This window comes from Fundulus heteroclitus, chromosome 5, assembly GCF_011125445.2.
Source record: "Fundulus heteroclitus isolate FHET01 chromosome 5, MU-UCD_Fhet_4.1, whole genome shotgun sequence".
Taxonomy (NCBI): domain Eukaryota; kingdom Metazoa; phylum Chordata; class Actinopteri; order Cyprinodontiformes; family Fundulidae; genus Fundulus; species Fundulus heteroclitus.
The window spans coordinates 42742439-42765501 of record NC_046365.1 but is presented as its reverse complement, the minus strand read 5'-3'; the positions used below and the strand labels follow the sequence as shown (position 1 = coordinate 42765501).

The 23063-nt window shown below is 41.3% G+C and overlaps 1 protein-coding gene across 2 annotated transcripts; it reads left to right on the top strand.

Moving 5' to 3' along the window:
* Positions 1–9171: 9171 nt before the first annotated feature.
* On the top strand, positions 9172–18594 carry LOC118563244 (CD48 antigen-like). Of its 2 annotated transcripts, XR_004931130.1 has the most exons (5): positions 9172–9803; positions 10079–10390; positions 13861–14142; positions 14228–14330; positions 18338–18594. XR_004931130.1 is itself a non-coding variant. In XM_036137636.1 (4 exons), the coding sequence occupies exons 1-4, from the start codon at positions 9767–9769 to the stop codon at positions 14302–14304; spliced, it is 708 nt and encodes a 235-aa protein (XP_035993529.1). In that variant the 5' UTR covers positions 9172–9766; the 3' UTR covers positions 14305–14570. The 2 variants fall into 2 exon arrangements, 1 of the variants encoding a protein (XP_035993529.1); XM_036137636.1 differs by lacking the exon at positions 18338–18594 and having other exon boundaries at positions 14228–14570.
* Positions 18595–23063: the final 4469 nt, after the last annotated feature.

Genomic DNA, 23063 nt, shown 5'->3' with positions numbered 1-23063 from the left:
TTAAAATTGATAATTCACACCTGACTATAAATCATAGGATTGGCCAAACTATGAAAAAAAGTGCAACTTATAGTCCGAAAAGTATAGTACATTGTTCATTACACCGTCCCCCAGCAGACTACAAAAATGGACGAAAGGGGTGTAGTTGAACGCTCTACAACTCTCTGGAGGGGAATGAAGTGCCTCCTTTAGATTTAATGCTGCTATTGTTTACTGTCCTAATCACGAGAATACTGGAAGTACATTCTGCTATTATCTGGAAAGGTGTGACCCCTGTTTAATCTTACCATAAAGTGTATTTGTTTATATGGTGTGATACCTGGGGAACAGGCTTTTTTTTTTTGGCCGTACTAGTATAAAGTGTAATTGCGCATCCACTACAGTAGGGGGCAGTGGCGCTCTCATTGTTACTTCTGTCACGTTTGCGACAGTGCAACATTTTACGACTTACAGGTTTGCCTTGGTTACCAGTGTTGAGTCAACAGAAAGCTCCGGCTGCGTTCTGTCTACAGCCTCCGTTATTCAACATAACAACCCCCAACATGAAAAAGTTTTTAACAGGGATGAAAAGGAAAGCGGAGCGAGACAAAGATAATGAGACGAAAGAAAGTCACCCGAAAGCTAAGACGAGGAAATACGACGAAGCGTATTTAGCGCTTGGCTTTACGGTGACTACAGTTGGAGAAGAGGAAAGACCGCTGTGTTTGGTGTGTCTAAAAATGCTCGCAGCGGACAGCATGAAGCCAAATAAATTAGTGCGTCACTTAAATATGTTACACCCCAATCACGCCGATAAGCCGCTAGTTTTTTCAGCGAAAACGTGCTGAATATTGCCAACAGTCATCCCGCTTTGTGAAGGCTACTTCAGTAAACCATCGAGCGCTGTTAGCATCATATAAGGTGGCGTACGAAATTGCGCAGTACAAAAAGTCCCACACCATAGCAGAGGAGCTGATACTGCCTGCAGCAATAGACATGGTCTCTGTCATGCTGGACGACGCCAGTGCAGCAAAACTAAAAACTATCCCTCTGTCCAATGACACTGTTGCCAGACGTATAGATGACATTGCTAATGATCTTCAAGAACAGCTGGTAGATAAACTCAAAGACAAACGTTTTGCCTTACAATTTGATGAAGCAACTGACAGCAACAAAGACTGTCTGTTTATTGCTTATGTACGTTTTGACTTGTCAAACTCCCTGTGTGAGGATCTACTTTTTTGTAAATAGAGCCACAGCTGAAGAGCTATTCAAAATTCTGGACTCCTTTTTGACTGAGAATGGGCTAAAGTGGGAGAACTGCATTGGTGTTTGCAGTGATGGTGCACAAACCATGGCAGGGAAGAGAAAAGGACTTAGGGCACTCATCAAGACAGCCTCACCCCATGCTGAGTGGACACACTGTATCATACACAGAGAAGCTGGAGTCTTCTCTGCCATCTGTGAGGAGATGGGAGCTGAACATCAAGCTGTGCTCTATCACAGTGAAGCAAGGTGGAAAAGTCTTGTCCCAAGTTTTTGAGCTCAGAGAGCAAATAAGAGTGTTTTTGGAGCAGGAGCACAAGTATGAAGTGGCAGAAAAATTTTGTGATGAGAACTTCCTGGTAAAACGGGCCTACCTGAGTGACATATTTGGAAAGCTAAATGAACTGAATCTACAGCTTCAAGGGAAAGACAAACACCTCCCTCAGGTCACAGACAAGATTAGCTCTTTCACCCGAAAGCTTGCAACGTGGGGCAGGCAACTTGATGAAGGAAACACTGATTCATTTGAGAACCTGCATGAACTTGTGGACACTAATGACTATGATGCTATCTCAGTAATTTCACACATTAAGCAGCATATTTCTTCACTGATGGGATTCTTTAAAAAGTACTTCCCTGAAAACAGTTCCCAGTATGACTGGGTGAGAGACGCTTTCAGTGCACTAGCTCCAACTGGTTTCAGCTCTGCAGAAGAGGAGCAGTTCATTGACATGACATCTGTGTAATGAACGATAACGTAGGACCCAAGATTCGACACAGCACGGGTCAGTGGTTGGTAACAGGCTTTATTTTGAATGTGCGAGCGCTGCGCGTGGAGCGCGCGGGTAGCTCTCGAGCCGGTAACCCCGCTGAGACGGTGACAACAGGTTAGTGATCAGTCAGGGGGGAAAAAGGGAAAAGAGGTAATCTGAAACACTAACCAGTTAGAGGGTTTGTGAGCTTGGGGACCGGCTCGGCAGGAAGGGGTTTGCAGGGGTTGGAGCCGTTGAGCGGCTGGCGGTCCACTGGGGTCTTTGACCGGTGATGGTCTGGGGGGCAAAGTCCAGTGAGCCAAATCCAGGCAGAGGTACAAGAGGGGAAATCCAGAAGGCAGGACCAGGTCCAATCCAAGGTCCAAAAAACTAGCAGATACACAGACGTCAGGGGTTAGGCAGACTCGAAAAACTCACGGTCAGACAGGTCAGGTTCACAGGCAAGAAATCCAAGGCGAAGGCAGATGCAGAAATCCAGGGACGGACCGGGTCAGGTTTCCAGACGTGGGCAGACAGAACCAGTTAAGGGGTTAGGCACTCTCGGTGGTCAAGGCGGAACAGGTCAGGTACGACTTAGCAGACAGAACAGGGAAATGCTGGAAGGTACTCTATAGCAGGCTATGAGACGATCTGGCACTGGAAGCTGATTTGGACGGGGCTTATATGGAGATGAAAACAGCTGAAGCCAGTAAAGGATAATTGCAAGCAGGGCGGACAGGAGCAGGTGTGCAGAATGTAGAAAAATCAGCGCCAGTGCCAAGAACATCACAGTCTGACTCCACATTGAGACTGAGGTTCACATCACAAACACTCTGTGTTTTACAGTGCATTCTGGCTGAGTGTAGAGAGGCAGTATCCACTCTTAGGGGAGAAAGCTATAAGCATTCTGCTTCCTTTTGCAACATCTTACCTTTGTGAGATTGGCTTCTCTGCTGTTGCTGCACTGAAGACTAAGTACAGGTCCCAGCTAAACATTGAGCAGGAGCTGAGAGTTGCTCTATCATGCTTCGAACCTCGCTTCGAAAAGCTGTGCACTGCAAAACGTGCTCATTGTAGCCATTAAACCTGACTTCCTTCTCATTTTGATCAAAAAAGAAATTAAAAAATGAGCACAAATTGTTTAATTCATTTTTGTTTTGTAGGTTCAAGTGTTTTATATATTGTGCTCCTGAGTTAATGTTGCTAAACTGAATATAAAATTAGTTATTATTTTTTTAGTTTTTGTAGTTAGTTCTTATAGTTTTTAAATATTATTTATTGATTTGATTTAATTTAATTTTGCAATGGTGCAATTAGTTGGTCAAACATGTTTACAGTTTAAACAAGGATTTATTTATTTTTAATTTCAGGCATTGATGCACTTAACATCTTTTCTGTTGCAGACTTAAAACACGATTTAATAAAGTTATTCTTTGTAAGTTTGACCATATGTCTTTCATTTTGTCTTTTCTTTAATGTTAATAAGGATAAAATGTTATGCAGTGATGGATAGTCACGGTGGGGAGTGGAGGGCGCAAATAGTTTTCTTCCTGCTGGGGTGGGGGTAACAGAGAATAATTGAGAAGCACTGCATTAAGGGCTCAGAGGGAGGAAACAGCAGCTTTAAACAAGACAAGCTGCTGCAGTTGTTTAGCATCTAGATCATCACCTTCAGCAGGTTCCACTCATTAAGTCAGGACTAAACGGCATCAAAATGTCCCATGTTTTTATGTGCAACCATTGTCTTAGTGTGTACAGGATCATCTCAGGAAATGCAAATATTGTGAAAATGTTCGGCACATGTTGTCACTCATTTCAGAAAGTAAAGATGCAAAAACTTCATGTTTCACCAGAATTCTAGAACACATCAACTCCCCAACCTCTCTGTGAGCATTAAGCTGATACCGGTAAGCAACACCAGCACAGTTTCAGGGGGGTTCTAAAGAAAGGACACAATCTGCACAAACCACCAGCAGAGACAAAGCTCAGAAGTCAAAGTGTTTTTTTTTTTTGCACATACAGCTTTAGAGTCAGGTTTAAACTGAAATACTGAGCAAATTAACAAATGTCCCACTAGTGGAAAGAGAGTGGGCTCCTATAGGTGATAATCATGCTGCAGGCTGTGCAGAGGTAGCTGAATGTTTTTCAGATGATGTGTTGCCTCTGTGTCATCACACAAACATCAGAATGTGGTTAACAGGATGGTATGACTGATTGGACAGACACACTGCCAAATTTCAGCAGAACAGGAAGAGCTGTGTGGTTTTGTCAGCTAGAAGATCAGACGTTCTGCAGCAACAAACACGAACCAGGTGAGTTTTTTCAAAACTTTTTATTTATGTTGTTTTTGGGGATTTAAACATTTATTAAAAATGTAACAGAAAAAAATCTAACTTTGCTCCATCTTCTTTTAAACTGACAGATTTTTATGGGTCACATAAAATATTTTAACAATAAATGCCTTGTACTTGTATTGAGCTTTATCAAGTCTGACGACCTCAAAGCGCTTCACATTGGTCATTCATCTGATCGACTAAAAATCTCAAAGCCTGATAGCGGAGTTTATCTTTTGAGTGATGCCCTTATGCTGCAAATAAAAGCATTCACTCCTCCTGAAAGAGCGTAGAGCCACAGTGGACAGTCGTCTGCATTGTTGATGGCTTTGCAGCAATCCCTCATACTAAGCATGCATGAAGTGGCATGACAGTGGACAGTGGAGAGGAAAACTCCCCTTTAACAGGGAGGAGAACCTGGGCAGTCGTCTGCATTGTTGATAGCTTTGCATATCATTTTTGTAGAGCAAACCTGTCCTGGCACATGAAGTCCACCAGCTGTAATGAGATTTTTGCAGTTTGGAGATGTAGAGAATGGACGTGTTGGAAATTCCTCCGTACAATTTCAGGAAATGTTTTTTGTAATTCGTCAATCTATCAAGTTTATTTTTTCAGTGTAACTACTTGTTTTAATTGACATTACGTTAAACCTGCGCAAGAATGAGTAAATCATCCGGGAAAGGTCTAGCACAACAACAGAAAGCTGGTCGGAAAGCTAGCGACATGGCGTCAGTGCCTTCCCCCCTTATCTTGGAAATGTTAATTATCGAACTGGAAAAACCTAAGAAAAGCACCACTGTGGAGCTCACCGCCTCGCTGAACGCAGCCCTTGCCCCAATCAATTCAGCCCTTGAGTCCATTACCACCACCGTGGCTAAACACACCTCTACGTTTTCGGATATGGAAACGGCTTCCTTAACCCAGTTGGATAACATTACTAGCCTTGAGAAAGAGTGAACCTGCGCTATAAGCTAACCTTGATGGCAGAAGACTACGTCGCTCTCCAGGCTGCTGTGGAGGACTTAGTGTCTCACTGAAAGCGTCAGAATTTAATAGTGATCGGGCTTCCTGAAGACATTGAACAACCTCAGACAACTCATGGCAGATTTATTAAAGGAAGCGGCTACAGAAGCAAACGCCACACCTGAATTAGACCGGGTCCATTGTAGTCTCAGACCCAAACCTCATGAAGGATCCTGTCCTGTAACAGTGCCCTTTCACCGCTGCATCAATAAAGAGACAATGTTGCTGTGGGCAAAGGAACACCGCTATATGACTTATCGGGGTTCAAGATATGATCTACCCGGCCCGGCTGCTTGTCACCTTTAACAGTGTGACCCACATTTTTGGTTCCCCGAAGTGAGCAGAACAGTTTTACAAGTAAGACAAACACGACTCATGAAAGAGGGAGCAACTGGAGCGTTCTTTCTCAAGCTATAAATATCAGTAAAGGTCCGTGTTTTCCGGTAAACCTAGCAATTAAGCAGATCCCATCAAATGCATTACTATTTCGATTGGCTCATAATAGCTTTCACTATTTAGGTGTTAATATTTCTTCCTCTCTCCCCTTACTACACAAAAATAATTTTACAAAGTCAGTTATGGAAATTAAGGCTGATTTAAGAATTGCACACAATTGTTTTTAAAAGATATTCATTGAATGTTTTGGGTTTCCCATGCAGGTCCGGTAGTGGCCCACCCACAGGGCTCCGGCCTGCAGAAACAACAACTATAAATGGGCAATCATTTGTGCAATATGCGATTTTAATAATATCTTTTAAGTGTTAGTGTGTAGTGTATGTGTTATGTTTTAACAGGTTTTAGCACGGTGTGATGTTGTTTTTACATACCTTCTTCTCGTGTTCAGGTGTCTTGCCAAAATAATTCCCCAGGGGACCAGACAGCTATTTGAAACTATCAGGCCGGACCAAGAAAGGACGGGGGTAGTAGTTTGTGGTTTTAGATTGTTTGGGGAATTATTTATAGTAATGGTAATTCGTTTTTGGATTTTTCTGTTTCATTGGTTGGTTATTTTTTTACATGTTTTCGGTGGGTTTTAATAAAGGAGTTTTACATTGATTTTAACAGAGCTAATGTCATCAAGCTATGGTCAAAAATCAGATTGAATTGGAAACATGTAACCTGAGGTGAAATCAAAATGGGTTATAACCAAAGGAATTTCACACATCCACGCAGAGACAGCCTCTCACAGCAGGGTGGCCTGCTATGAAACCAGACATCACCTCACTCTCTTAGACTTCTTGCCGGAGTCTGTGAAGGAAAGGATCCGCCCTTGGGGACAAGCCAGCTATGCATGGGGCCACATGGGCCTCAAAGGCTCACAAGTTGAGTAAAATGTGCTTTCTGTGAAACTCATTTCCTGTTTCTTCAATGGAACGACAAAGGGGAAATTCTCGTTGTCCAGTGTGGAGCGGAGAACCTGACGGCCGAATCAAAGTTAAGTCCGCAGTCTCACTTCTGCCCAACGCATGAGTGAACGAATCCCTATGCCGAACCAGCTTTGTTTTGCTTCGTTAGCTGTTGCAGGAAACAGACTCCAGACGGAGCCGGAGCAGCCAGCACAGAACCCATTTTCCTAAACTGAGAGCAAAATATGGGCCAAGATCGCCTGCATGCCGGGGACTCGACTACGTCCCGCGGCCTGCTCCGACCGCGTTTCGGCTAGCTGAGCGCATGCATGCTCACTGTTGAAATAACCGACGTTTCCTTGGAGTACTGCTTCCCCTTGGATGCCCAAAATGAACCGAGTTGACACAGAGGCACCGACAGGTTTGGCAGAGAAATAAACAGGAAAAGTTAAATGGGTTATTTAGAAGGTTGCTTAATTAACACATGGAGCTAACCAACGTAGCTCCCGCTAGCATTCTTTGAACCATGCCATTGCCGATGTAACTCTAGTGTGTTTTTATGGTTATAACAAATGTTATCTCCACAAACGTTTTATACATTAATGTGAAACTGATTGTGTTTATCCGGTCCCCTCATTACGACTAAAATAAAGCCGACGCTTTTTAAATTAGAGCCGAATGTCTGCAAGCCTAATGCTATTAGGTAATTTCTGCTCTCCCAGATATTTGACTACAGTTTGTTTCAAACATGAGGTTTGTTTTGTTTCACTCCACCATCGTTCGATAGTGCTTTGATTACTGCATTAATAGGGAATATTAATGTCGATTTAAAGGTGTTTTGTGTAACTTTAGGATAAACCGATTTTAGCGACTGATCGTGCAGCTACCCCTAGCGTCCCAGAGGTATAATCGCATTAATAAAATCGAACGTCCTAAAAGTTTACTGATGTTTACTGAGAAAATCCTTGTTTAAAATGTTATTTCATCAAATAATGTTTGTTTAACCCAGGATTGGCATTGTAAATGGGTTGAAACACATACCAAATGTTCTGAATTAGTTAAGCTAATCTAACCTCATTCCATGGTCTTTAAGTTGAACTTTGGTTCTTTAATTGAGATCTGCAGTGAACCAGGATTCACTGAATTATTCTGATGATGCTGGTGATCAACAACTTTATTTTGTCTTTTGTGTGTACATAGTTCTGTTCAGGTATTGACCTTCTTCTCGGCCTCCCCTGGTTCTTTTATCTGATAATGTGGTGTTCGCATTGTAGACTTCTGTAGTAATAAAAAGACTGTTTAAATCATAACTATATTTTTCCACATTTAATCTAAGAGGCAGAGGAATGTTTACAGACAGAACTATGTTCTCATAACAATGTAATGCAACCGGTCCCTGAGAACCTTGTTAGTTACATCAAATACATTAAATGTATCCACTCATTTAGGGCGTTCCCAGTATGATATCAGCTTTCCATTTATCTCATTGGTGGAGAAGATCTGTAATGCAGATGTCCTTGTTGACACATATCACCCATAACAGTCATTCTGTCCAGTCTGAGTATGTCAGACACTTTGCCTTCAGAGTCAGTTTATCTGTAATTTCCATGGCAACCAATTTTGCAGTTCAGTCTTTGTAATCTCATAATCTCTTACAGTTACTTAGCTTCTTTTTATCTTAATTTTGCTTAGTAGTTTTAGTTAAGTTTCACTAGCCTTGTAAAGAGGATTTGCTGATTGAAATATAGTGTTAACCGAAGAGAAGTTGTCAGTCATTTATTCTATATGTGTGTAGAGTTAGCTGTTAAAAGATCGCCAGTGCTCGTATCATCCCTTTCAACTATTGTCCTGATATCAGCTCTTGAACCTAACAAACAGTTGTTTACTAAACATTAAATAACTTTAAAACAGTACGTAATTACACAACAATATATCCCTTGTAGTTTTAATGGTTTTACCTAGTTAGGTTTAAACTTTTCAAAAGGTGTCCAGTTCATTCATTGAGATGTTCTGCTGCTGCTAGAAAACCGTTGCTGCTATGTCTCCATGCACTTTATGTTTTTGCACTTGCACTTTGGATTATTTCTGGAGAGAATAAAAGAAAAAGGAGATTGAGGACCTCAAAGCTGCCTGGCTTCCATCATTTTCGTCAGTACAACGCTATTCTTCCTCCCACTGATTGCCAACCTGTCCACAAGACAAACAGGATCATTACTTGTCGGTTTCTTCCCTCTTCTCGTTTGCCAAGTCGATGAACACTATCCACAACTGTATCCATGGTTAAAGCCCTCTGTGGTGCGATTTCTTTTTCAGGAGGTCGAATGTGTTCGTTGTCATTTTCCTTCAGGCCTTGTCTTTTAAGATTCCAGCGCCTCTTGTGTCTCTCCACCTCAGTTACTCTTCCTTTCAGATCTTGGGGTAAATTGGGGTACGAAGTTTTGGATGTCTTATTATTTTATATCAGCAGCATTGCTTTCCACCAGCTTGGCTATGCTGGCTACCAACGTAGAAGTGTTGGTTAGCTGCTCCCCAAAGGAATCAATCTTGGCAGTTAGTTTTTAATGGCATTGACTAGGTTCTCATGTGACTGGTTCTGTCCTGGTTTGATCGTAATGGGCTGACCCGTGGATTTGGTTGGAATGACTCTCTTACCGGAGCCACTGGTAGACGTTTCCATCGAAGTATAATCATGTCCAGTCATGCTAGCTTGATTATGGACCAGCTTAGCATTAGGCTTCCCACTCACGATATGTTATTTCGACTGAAACACCAGGCTTTAAGTCACACTGTTAAACAGGCGACACACATTCAATCAACTCGACGGCCAATGCAGGTTTTAAGGGTACATTCCAGGGCAGTTGGAATAGAGCTTATAGGAGTGAACTTGTCAGCGCCGCCATATCTGATTCCAGATGGATAGGACTACATCCGTCTGGCGAAAATCAGGTTATGTCTCGTTGCCATCTTGAAGTCTTCTGATCAGCTCTGCTTCTGTCACAGATTTCCTGAGTCTCATCTCCATCCGCTCCAACCTGCCAGCACTCACAGGCGGCTCTGTTTACCTGAAATGAAGCCCAGGACCAACATGATCTTCTTCTATGTTGGTAAGTTGCAACCGTCTTGAGACAAATGCTGAACAATCACCAGTCAGCCTTCTTAAAATCTGATTTACACATTTATTCCAGTGTACACCAGTGTGGCGAGTAATCTTAAATCACAGCTAATAATAAATTTCAGCCAAAATGTTGGCCTGCTGTAGACCTTTACCTTCTGGTCCAGGTCCAGGTTCTACAGATGGTTGTTCATGAGCAACCAGGGCGACATGGCTGAAATGCAGCAGGAATCCGATCTAACCGAAGGATCTGTTGATCTTTTACAGTTGACTTGTTGATGTTTTCCTCTGCTGTTGAACATGGGATAACGAGCCTGGCAGGAGTTGTTGGAGGAAGCGTCACTCTGCCGGATCCTGTGCTCCGCTTTGGATTTCTTTCACATGGAAGAAGAACTGTTGCTGCGGTGAATAACAGAGTCCTGGAAATATTAGAAGACCTTTATAAAGAAAACCTGAGGTGGAACCAGGAAACCGGACACTTTATGATCACAGACCTGCAGAAGAACCACTCTGGAGTTTATTGCGTTGAGTCTAAACGAGGACGTGTTTTCAGATCTACTCACAATCTCATAGTCTACGGTGAGTCACGTTTTCTTATTGAGGCGACTTTATGATGTCTTGGTGTTTAAAAAAAGGTCAGGTTCTGTCACAACAGCAGACAGTATAAAAAAATATTTTATTATTTCTATAAAAAAGAGTCTGTTTATAACTACTTCACCAAATGCCTGGTTTTGGCCTCACTTCTTGCCAACAGGACAGGATTTAGTCTTCTCCTGTCAAACTTCTTTGGCTAGGGTCCAGATTAGGGGCTAAAGCAAAAAGCAACAGGAAAAACTTCTATTACTGAGGAAAGTATTGAGTAAAAGCTATAATTAGCTGTAATTCTCTGTTGCTTTAATGGGCAATGAAAATATTGTGCATATTTCTCGCAAGTATGCGGAATGACAACCATGTTCTTTTTTTGCTGGGAGAAACTTGACAATCATGTAACCTGGTTGAAAGCCAAATAATGTTTCCTCTTATGTTTTCTTTTACAGTTCCTGGTATGTCTGTATACTGATTGTGTCTTTTATGTTTTCACTCACAATAAAAAAGTGATACTGATAGGAGCATTAATACCAATTAATATTACCAATATTATACCAGACAATTAGACTACAATCATGACTTTGTTTTATTGGAAAACATGCAAAGATTAAGGATTTTATGTTCAGATTAAATTAGCGTGTGCATGTGTGTGTTGGCTCATGTGTGATAACGCAGACTTAGTGTTGCTGTGTGTTTTTCCACCAAGCTGTGGTCAGAACTAAATTAATCAAGAGCATAACCTCCGACAATTACAGATGAGAAATGTCAGAATGCCCCAAATTTCTATTTATTAATTTCTATACCTTTTTACAGCCAAGTAGTCAGCCAAGTTTTTTAATCTAAAATAGAGAAAATTAATATAAAAGATGAAAAATAAATAAAGTTAGAAATCTGAAATCCTGAATAAATACATCTAAAGTTTGGATTTTAAAAGGCCCGGGTCAGACATTGAGCTATGGACCAGTAGTCAGTGGAGGGAGGACATAACGGAGTGATGCGCTCGCCTCTGGACGGGTCAGTTAAAAGACAATCATTCACCACCATGATCCTCTCTGCAGACCTGATTGGTCGTTGTATCTTAGCCTCGTCCTGTTTCATGGACTGGTCACGTAAAACAGGTTGACGTTTATGTTCCTGTCCAATTCTGCAGTAATGAGAGGCGACTTAGAAATGTTGACACAACGAGCATAACTCTGCCTTAAAGTTAGAGTTGCCAATTTTTTCAGAAGTTCCCCCTACTCCTTTTTTGAATAACTGCGCATGCACAAAACTCTTATTTGCTCTTCTGCTCTTCAAGGGGATAACATAAAAAAAATCTCCCAAATCCACGCTGGTCTCATTTCTTTCTACTGAGGCCTTCCTGTTCTTCTCATAAACTTGTACGTGGTTTGTTTCTTGTGACTCTGAGCCATGTTCAAAGTCTACGGTGAGAACAGCAGAGCTACAACGAACCAACACCAAAGCTAACCGCTAAGCTAACCGGATACATAAACACTAGATGTGCACATTTGCAGCCAGCAAGCGGAAACTAATGAGGAACGAGCACACACTCTGGTGTTGCATGAAAATGTAATGCTGACGCAGGGATTGGTTAGAGTTTTCCAGGCGATTTTTTAACCTCGCCTGGAAAGATTTTTTAACCTCCTTTTCCTAAATACATAATGTATTTACTACTGTCAGGATGGACAGACCATTTATCCAGTATAACAAAAAGTGTTTCTGAACAGAATTACCAACTACAGCTTTAAAGTCTCCACATATATGCGGCGGACTGTCTTTACCCGATCCGTACCGGTAGCACGATCCGTTCCATCAGCTAATTTGTGCGAACAGAATAACTTCCGTAGACGATATTTCGTTTTTCTTACTTTTTTATTCTTTTGTCTTTTTTCAGGGCGGGGGTTTCTTTTTGTATATCTTTGTATTTGCGTAAATATTGCATATTCTAAAAATTAAACAAAAGAAATACATAAAAATACATTGTTTTTTTCAATAGCAAAAATGTTTCCCAGTTGTGGTTAGGGAAATAAAAATATATACACCTTTTATTAAAGTACATAAAAACCCTGCTATAAAAACATACAGGAGTATAGAAACATATTTGATTTCGAATATTGTTCAGGTTTTTTTTTATCATTTATTTGATTTGCATATGCATTTGTGTATTTTGTACTTTTTTAATAATGTATGCCTTGGTTTTGTTATGTGTTCTTTGTTCTATTCCCTGTTCGATTTTTGTAAAAAACAAAAAACAAAAAAAGAAACAATGCAGCTACAAGATTATTTGTATAACAAAATTCACCTTATTATTAAGAGTGAAAATATTTTTTTCCAGTCCTGTTTGAACAAATAATAAAACTAATAGAGTGCATTTACAGATAAACATGATGCAATGAATATTCCCGGACTTCTGAGCATATCCGATGATGACGTCAAGCAATACAATGGAGAGAATGTAAAACGCATCAATTTCTTTCAGAAAAGTCTTCAATATTTTCTATACGATATAGTTTAGCATTCTTTAATGATTTAAGTATAGAAATAAGTATTTTCAGTTCCGTAATTACATTATTTTCTTGGCGACCCGAAAGTTATTTTGTTCACGGAAATGAGCTGATGGAACGGATCGGGTAGTGACACGGACGTCCGTGCAGACCTCAGTTTTTGTGGTGTCACACTATAAACTGCCCGGTGGCCAGAAATCTTTACATTAAACTCTTTTATATGTGACACTGAGCTAGATACACTGCTGCTTTAAGCAGGCAGTCATTAGGACGCGCAGCATCACGGTTCCTCTTTGTTCGCACTGACAGGTGTGTGGTGGAAGCCTGCTGTGAAGGAAATTACTCTACGTGCTCAGCTAGCTAATCAAACATTTAACCATCCCTTCCCCTGCTTCTCCCCACAGGCAAAAAGTGTGAGAAATGTAGGAATTTGTAACAAGAAATGTAGACTTGCATCATTCCAGTAACATCTCCAATCAGGTCTGCAGAGCTGACCCTACCTCCATCAGGGATCCTGTACAGGTCAAAGGTCAGGGAAAAGGGCAGCTAACATCTCTGCAGTCCTCACACATCCTGGACAAAAACTGTGTTGACTTTCACCTTCAGGCAACAGATGAACAGATGGTTGTGCTAAAGAGCGCTACTTGCTGAAACCAGCCACCACAGAGACAGATTCTTCCCTTAGGCTGTTTCCCTAATGAACACTTAACAGTCAGAGGACCCAGATCCAGACCAGACTTATTTTCAGTCATGTCCTCCTTTTTTATTTAAACACTGTATACACATTCACATAAAGATTCTGTTTCCTTTTTATATTTATTTACTTAAATTGTGTTCATGGACAACAAAGTGGAACCAAAATCAAAATTCTTGTTAACATGCTCTCACTTGCTGATCAAAGCTGATTGTGATGTATAAAAGATCTTCTGACAGATTTGAATCTTTTTCTTCCTGCAGACTCTGCCCCGACTCCAGCTGTAGAAACTCTGAATGTGAGCCTTGACAGCTGCCTTTTGCTCTGCTCTGTGGATAAACTGGCGACTCTGTCTTGGTTCAGAGACAGTCAGCTTCTGAACCACAGCATCTCCACCTTCTCGTTAACCATCACTGTAGACAAACTGGACCTCAACTCCACTTTCAGGTGTGCATCTGCCAACCCTGCAGAGGAAAAGGCCGTTAATGTCAACATGACCCAATCCTGCAGAGCAGAGAGAGAAGTCAGCAGTAATTTAGAAATCTGTAAGGCTCATTAGGATTCAGCTTTTTAACAATGTGGCTCACATAAATATATCCTCACCTCCTTTTATTTGTTGTTGTTGAACAGATTTGTGGGCAATCACAATTCCCATCAAGTTAACTGTGCTAATAGCACTGACTGCAGCTCAGGCTGCACTTCATTAACAGCAGAGACATCAAATACATGCCAGGTAACTATTGCATTTATACATAAACCTTTTTACTGAAAATATGCATATTTTCCAGTCTGTTAGGAATTTATAATTTTAGGCAGAGGTTGTAATTAATGCATTAACACTTTCAAAGGGCTAACTTCATGCTGCAGTCCAATTCTTTACCGTCTCTTTAGGAAGCACACTTTGTTGGTCATTGTATGAATATCTTTCACCAACACTATGTCACTTTTGAACTAAATAAAGTGGCAGTGGGAAATTTGGGGGTTTACCTCAAAGAACAGTCGCTTAGCCTTCAGGTCAGGGGATGCACAGGCCTACATTACTGTCACGTTTTTAGTAAGGAGCAGAACCCAACACACAGCCAAAACAACGATTGAGTTGAATATTTATTCTTTGCAAATAGACAAAAGAGGGTGTGGAAGTAATCCAGTTTAAGAAGGGAGACTCTGGTGGATCAGGTGTAGCAGTCCAGCTCCAACGGGGCAGGGACCAATTGAGAGATGGGGTCTTGAGGCCTTGGGGAGGTTTGCAGATTGCAGGGTCCGAGCGTCCAAAATCCAACAGGCTTGAGGTCCATAAACAGTCCAGGGTCATACACAGAAGATCACTCAGGCAAGACGTTTCCAGAATCCGTAGGCTTAATCAGGGTCAGAGTTAGGCAAAAGTTCAGCAACATACAGGGAACAAAGGCTCTACTCACTCAGAGAACAGGTTTAGGCAAAAGCAGTGGTCAGGGACAGGCAGGGTCGAAGCACAGGGAAAACTTGATTCATGAGACAAGGCTTGAACGCTGTGGAAAGGCAGACGATCTCGCTCAGAGCAGGTGAGAAACAGGTGTTTAAATAGGGAACAGCCCAGGTGAGAATCATCATCAATTAGCAGTGGAGGGAGAGAGTAGCAAAAACATGGCAGGACTAAAATCATGACACATTACAGCCCGGGTGGAGCTGAAGAGATGCATCAGAAGGGCCAAGCACCGCTACAAAAGGAATGTAGAAGAAGACTTCTCCCAATCCAACCCCTGACGCATGTGGAAGGACTCCAGATCATCACAGACTAGAGGACCACTAACTTCTCCCTCGTCTCCTCTGATGTCTCCTTCCTCAACAAGCTTGACAACTTTTATGCTTGTTTTGAGAGAGGGAACCAAACGACTCCAACTAAGACAAATGGGACTCCAGACCACCAACCACTGACTTCTTCCCCACCCATGTGGAAGCATTAAGGAAGGTTAATGTTCACAAGGCTGCGTGTCCTGATGGCATCCCTGGACATTTTCTCACAGTGTGTTCTAGGGAGCTGGCTGGAGTGCTGATGGACACATTCAAACTGTCCTTGGCTCATGCAGTGGTACTGACCTGCTTCAAATCCACCTCCATCGTCCCGACACCCAAAAACTCCAACGCATCAAGACTCGCTCATTACCGCCCGGTAGCACTCAGCCCCATCATCACAAAGTGCTTTGAGTGGCTGGTCCTGGCAGACCTCAAATCCTGTCTCCTAGTGATGGGCACTACGGTTTGTTGAGTGAACCGAATCACTAGAATCAGCGCATTAAAATTAATCATTAAAATTATTTGTTCACCGAACCATTAAGTTCCTATAACTACATTTTCATTTCCTTACATTATATTGGGCAACTATCATGGCTTAGTGTTCTATTCATAGAGCTGTAACAGCATTATGTGTGGCTTGACTCTGGGTTTGACTTGGGGAAACATAAACCATTCCACGTGGCATGACACTATAACCCCTGCAAGAGGAAACGGTTGAACAAATCACTCCTGGCAGGCAACGTTCAGAGTCATGAGCGCAACACAACACAGAAGTTCCAGTACCAACCGAGACGTGTGCTGACCTCCTTCTCAAATGTAAGAATCAGTTAATGAAGTGATTCGGTTTAGTTCGTTGACTCAACTGTTCTTTTGCACAAATCATTCAAGAACTACACAACACTACTGCCCCCCCCCACCCCACCCCGCCCTGGACCCCTATCAATTTGCCTAGCGTCAGACCTGGAGCGCAGAGGATGCAGCCTCCATAGCGCTGATCTCTGTCCTCTCACACCTGGACAACAGAAACACTTACACCAGAATGCTGTTCATAAACTTTAGTTCAGCATTCAACACGGTCATCCCTTCAAAACTCATCACAAAACTCATAGATCTCGGTATTAGTTCCCTCATGTGCAACTGGTTATTGGTCTTCCTGACCAGCTGGCCCCAACATGCCCCGCTGGACAACAACTTCTCATTGACCATCACCACAAACACTGGTGTACCACAAGGCAGTGTGATGAATCCCTTCCTCTACTCCCTTCTCACTCATGACTGCAGAGCTTTCGATGACTCCAGTATCATCATTCAGTTTGCAGATGACACCACGGTGATCGGCCTCATCAAAGACACCGATGACGCCGCCTACAGGGAGGAGGTGGATCGTCTGGCGGAGTGGTGCGACATCAACAACCTGCTGCTCGATGCCAAGAAGACCAAGGAGCTCATTGTGGGTTTCAGGAGGACTGCCTACCCACATCCACCCATCTAGATCAAAGGGAAGGCGGTGGAGCATGTAAACAGCTTGAAGTTCCTGGGAGTCCACCACTCCGAGGATCTCACCTGGATGACCGGCTGTTCCAAGCTGGTCAAGAAGGCTCACCAGCGACTATTTTTTCTGAGGACTCATAAACCTGTCCTGGTACATCCTGGTGAACTCCTACCGCTCCATTATCAAGAGCTTCCTGACCAACTGCATCACAGTTCACTGATCTCTATTTATTCACTGGATTGCTGATAGGCCTGAAAAACTGAAGTCACTGGCCGCCATCTTGCTACTCCCTACTCTCACAGAAACCCACAACAGGATTTGGCTGAAACAACAAAGCAGTTTTCTGGCTGTGTGAAAACGTTTCACAGGTAATTTTACAGTCAAGTACTGAGAAAGTCACGTATATATATATATATATATATATATATATATATATATATATATATATATATATATATATATATATATATATATATATATAACATGCAAAATATTTCAGCACATGACTTTTTCAGTACTTGATATTTTCAGTACATAACATAAAAGTATATGGCATTTGACATTTTAAAAGTCTTAAGCCCCTCCTGAACATGAGAAAATCCTCGTTGTTCGATGCTGTAGCGCACGTATTCCCTAGTTACTGGAGGAAAATAGGGAATACCAATATGGCGGCAGTTGGCTTCACAGCGAAGTCTACTACCAACGGTGAATCAGCAATCCAGTGAATAAATAAATCAGTGCTTCTTCCCTAAAGCCATCAAACTCCTGCACTCTCCCTCTGGACATCTGAGCAAACAGCGACGGACTGTATTCTCATAATATAACAGTAACACATGGATTGAACCACCATGTAAAACTACCTACCTGTACTTTTACATGTTAGCTCACTACTACTGTAAGTACTGTGCACCTACTATGTATTGGTTAACTACCCCTGTTCGTAGATATTCTTCATATACTTAATATTCTCTATAGCCTGTTTATAAACGTTCATATTCCTAACCTGTTCATAGTCTGTACATTCATAGCCTGTATATAGTTAAACTTACAGTTATAGTACGTTTATAGCCTGTATAAACACATACTTATACTAATAGTCATAGTACAGAGATAATCTTTTATATTTTTAACATTTCACATTCATAACCTCTTCATTGTCTGTGCATTCATAGCCTGTACATATTTATACTAACATTATAACATGTATAGCCTGTTTATACATATACTTACAGTTATTTTACACTCATAGCCTATATATACATACATTCATTTATATTTACAACTATAGCACAATCATAACAATTTTACTGTGCACTACTAAAGCCCTTCTGGAAGGATGCAAACTACATTTTGTTGCTTGTACTTGTGACATGTGCAGTGACAATAAAGTTGAATTCTGTTCTCTTCTAATAACCAAAGTAGACCCACCACTCTGTTGGTGTTGAACCATAATATTTATTTTCTCTGTTTCTCAGGGAGGAGTCTGCAGATTCATCAGGAACAAACTCAGTCAAAGCGACCAAAGAGTTACCAACAATGTAGAAGTTAAAACTCAGTGGTTTCTACCATTTTCTGTTAAATATTGGTGTTTATAACTATATTTCTATCTAATTTCCCTCCAGGATTAATAAAGTGTCATCCGATGTACAGCTATGATACTGCTAATCTGTTTTATTCAGTCTGATAAATCTGTTCATGGTCACCAAAACTAGTATGGTCAGTGTGTGTGAGAGACCTGTGTGTAATCTTCCCACAGCTGGTGGAGTCTAGTGGAACCCAGTGGAACCCAATGAAGTCTAGTGTTGCCTGGTGGAGCCTTACGCCTTTCCATGCACTCTCCATCACCTAGAGCAGAGAACTGGCCGCAGTCAAATCAAATCGCTCAACTGTAAAATTAATTCCACTATTTTTTACTGTTATGTTGTGGTTATCATGTTTGCCTGACACGCGAAAGGTCCCCGGTTTGAAACCGGGTGGAAACTCCACTTTGTTAAGATTGAATTACTTCCAGTTCCTGTCTCACATATTCTTTACACTGTAAAAGTGGTCTTCTTTATTGTAGACTTCTTTAGTAAGAACATGACTCTTGGAACAGAAATTTTACCTTAACATATTTAATCTAACAAACCAGAGTAATGCTGCAGCTTCAGTACTGGACTCAGACATAAAACAATACAGGAAGGGTAAAATCAGAAAGTGGAGAGTCAGAATTATCACTTATGTAAACGTTATATAGAACCTAGTGTGTACTCTCCTGCAAGTGGGTGTCCAGCTGGACACTGACGGCCGTGGCAGAGAGGAGGATGCTGTCCAGGCTTCAGTTCATCTTAGACATTAACTGTGTCTCAATTTGCAAGCTGCGTCCTTCGAAGGACCCAGCCTACACAGCCTTAAGGTCCATTCATACCCTACGTTTGGCCTACACGTCCGTATTTCTGTCCGTACGTTCTATCCGTTGACTCCTTCATACCTCCGTCCGTTGAGGTGCGCAATAACCAATATTTCCTCTAGGTGGCAGTGCTGGGTGACAATAATTCGTCAAACATGGCGACGGTCCAAGACATGATTTTGTTGTATTTGCTCCGTTACTAAACTTTTTGTTTGTCCCTGTGCCCCAGACACGACACATCACATGTGTGTGGGTAGTTGCGGACAAGCTCCGCAAGTTGTTCCTTGAATCCCGCCATTGTTTAAAGCCCAGAATTCTAACCTTCTTTGTGATTTTGTTGACATTTTGTACTAAAAACTCAATAGCGCCCCCACCTTTTCCGGTAGTATTGCTCCGTATTGATCCGTTTCGTCCGTAATCGTAAGCTCCCAATTTTCGTGTCAAATTACGGACGAAATCGACGGTTAGAACGTATGAAACACTTCACACGTATCCGTCTTTTATGTGAGGTATGAACGGGCCTTCAGGAGGACCCAGGCATCGGAGGATGCTCCGGAGGATCCTCCGGAGGATCCTCAACCGTTGGTAAATGGGACGGTCTAGCCTTTGGAGCACTTCCTGGTTGCGACACGACGTCATCACGTCTACCCCAAGCCCGGGAAAAACAGCACCAGACGACAAAAAAATGGATATGGAAATTTTTATTTTATTTTTTTTATTTACTTGTTATTGGAGGAGGAGAGTCGGTTTAGACGGCTTCGGCAGCAGCAAAACCGGCGACGAATTTTTCTCAGGCTGGGAGAGCGCAGTGGAGAGGTAACATTTACCTGCTATTATTTTCACCCAGGGGCATGCTAATGATCATAATATACCAGTTATTAAACAAACGCTTGTCAGCAGATTGACGAATATGTTTAAATATAAAATTTTATATTTGTAACACTTGATATAAGCTTATGTTTGTAACTTTAGTAATTTGAATTGAATAGTTAAATGTGTACAAACCCTGTAAATAACTGACTTAAATCACTACTTTCACTAAAAAAGCGCGCAAAGCACCTCAGGAAATCGAAGGCTGCATTTGAAGCATCCTCAGAATATTTGCCAAACGGTACGACACACTGGCCCAGTATATATATATATATATATATATATATATATATATATATATATATATATATATATATATATATATATATATATATATATATTAGGGCTGGGCAACGATTAAAATATTTAATCGCGATTAATCGCCCTGATTAATCGTGATTAATCGCGATTAATCGCATTGTATTTACAAACTCCAAGAATGAATTCAAAAGTAGTGTAAAGAGCACTTTTATTTTAATGTTCTGCTGCCATATGAACAAAAGTGTTGTAACATTTGTAGCACTTATTTTATACTGGATATTTTCAACCCATCTATTGAATTTAGTGCACTAGATGATCTTTTCTTCATAAGAGAACAGCAGCACTTCAGCCAAAATATGGCCTTTTTTGACCTGCTGTATATTAGCCAGTCCCTAAGCTTGATGTATCATGAAACTGTTGACCTTTTGGGTTTTTGTGGTTTTATATATATATATATATATATATATATCTCTAACAGCCATCTTCACCGGTGGGCAAAGTAACTCAACATGGTCAACAACATCTAGCCAATCACAAGTCAAACCCAGTAGGTGGGGTTTTAGCTTAAATACAATCATCAGCAAGCAGCACAGCTGATGTCTCTGTGCTAGCAAATTTGTGAATGTGCACTGTGGTGCTATAGATCTATTTTTAATAAATCTTCTAAGATTAAAGCACTGTTGACCATCAGTTCATGTCTTGTCTGCCACCTTTGGCTAAGTACCCAGGGTTTGTGACCCTCGCAGCTAAACCCTTAGAGACAAGTGGTAAATGATGCACTTCCTGGATGCAGTATCACAATTACAACCTAACGAGACCCTCGCGATGATGATAATATGGAAGATATCATAGTAGACAGGGCTGCCTCCAGTAGTCAGTGGGATACGTCTACCTCTGCAGAGCAAAGAGAAAACTGGGACTACACAGCATTAAAGAACAAAAGGACCCCAACACATTTTTTCACCTTATTACTTTTATTCCTGTTTACACAACATGCACTTTTGGTTCTCATTTAAGAGTTATTTGCTGAGTTTGTTTACTCGTTCCTGCACATCACAGGAAGTTGCGGGCTGAATTCAGCCCATCAAAGCAATTTATCCGGCCCTCAACAGCCAAAAAGAGATATAAATGTCATAAAGTAAGTTTTAAATTTTACAAAGTGGCTGAAACTGAGCCTCCTGTGGAAAATGTTGATTTTCTTTAACTGTGTAGTAACAGCATCCTGCCACTAGATGTCAGCTTTTACACAACACATTGAAACAACCCAGAAATGTCCAAAAAAGAGAAAAAGTGATGCAGGTAAGTCATCCCCCATTATCAACTAAAGGTGCTACCTTTATGTTACTCTGCATTATTTATTATATTTCTATGTGAACTGAGATGAAATTATGAAATCAAAAGTATCATCCATACAGGTGCAACCGTCCCTTTTAATGACTTCATGATGACAAAATGGCCCAATACGGAAATTAGTTCCACACCCCTGCTGCACATCATCACTGATGCATCTATTTTGCTTATATAGTGTTATTTTTGTTACACCAGGGGATTAATAAAACAACATTAAACACATGGCTACTTTACTGTAAAGCTTAAAAGTAAAAAAAAAAAATTCTTACAAAAAACAAACCTATTTTGTGAGTACTCAACATTTTGGAAACTTTGAAGGGGAGACCTAATTGACTTTAGCCATGGCACATCTAGGGTTATGATCCTGGGTTATAGATTTCCTGGTTCTATTTTGGTATTTTAGTCATATAGTCACAGAGAAATGGATTTTAGTGGAAATGAATAGAACAATGGTAATTTTGCCATCGTATATGGATATAACAGTAAAAAAAATAACGTTTTTGCAGATATTAGTGAGAAGTTAAAACAAAATAATGTAAAGTTTTTTTACTAATAAAGTTATCATAGGAGGTAGCTTTAAAGCTGACAGACTATATTTTAAATCCTTCCTTTTCACATTGAAATCCTTCAGTTGTGGTCTATCTAAAGTGAAACTGCAACGCTTGGGTCTAAATTTCTCGCTATTTTTCATATTATAATATGGTTTTAAATTTTTAAGAAGTTAAGATTTAAAACACGGGCAAAGGATCCCTGTTTCTCAAGATAGAGCGGACGGCCCTCAGCAAAACAAGTTGTGACAGTGAGCATGCCCGCCGACAGGGGGGGGACAAACGGGTCTGTTGTCCCGGGCCCAGGACGGAGGGGGGGCCCAAAACTGACTCTGACCAGCGCGCGCGGGCGCTGCTTGCAGAAGCTGCACCAAAGTCTCCCTCACGGCAATCTCCTGCTCCCCCTCCCCTCTCCTACATGGCTCAGCGGCGCCAGCCAATCAGCACGCAGGCTCAGCCCGGCCCGCCCACTCTGCTCCCAACACAAACATCCGCGGTGCTGTTCAAATGATCAGACTCGGAGAAAGAGAGGGACTGCACTAGCGGAAAAAAAACATGAACAGGGAAAGAAGCGCCATTTGGCTAAAATGTAATACCGTAAATGAAATTAGGCTGTATGGTTTGTAAAAAGCCGGTTAAATTCAGTGTTAACATAACAGATTTATATAAGCACGGGAAAAACCATGAGCAAGAAAACGTCGAGCAACAAACGGAGAGAAGAGACGAATCTTCTCTCATTGCCCCGACAGACCCACAGACTGACATCACTGAGTTGTTTCAGTC

Excerpts from the sequence above, each read along its gene's own strand:
- LOC118563244 (XM_036137636.1), top strand. The coding sequence starts at position 9,767 with ATGAAGCCCAGGACCAACATGATCTTCTTCTATGTTG. Across the intron at positions 9,804-10,078 it reads CATGATCTTCTTCTATGTTG|TTGACTTGTTGATGTTTTCC; the intron begins GTAAGTTGCAAC and ends GATCTTTTACAG. Across the intron at positions 14,143-14,227 it reads CAGCAGTAATTTAGAAATCT|ATTTGTGGGCAATCACAATT; the intron begins GTAAGGCTCATT and ends GTTGTTGAACAG.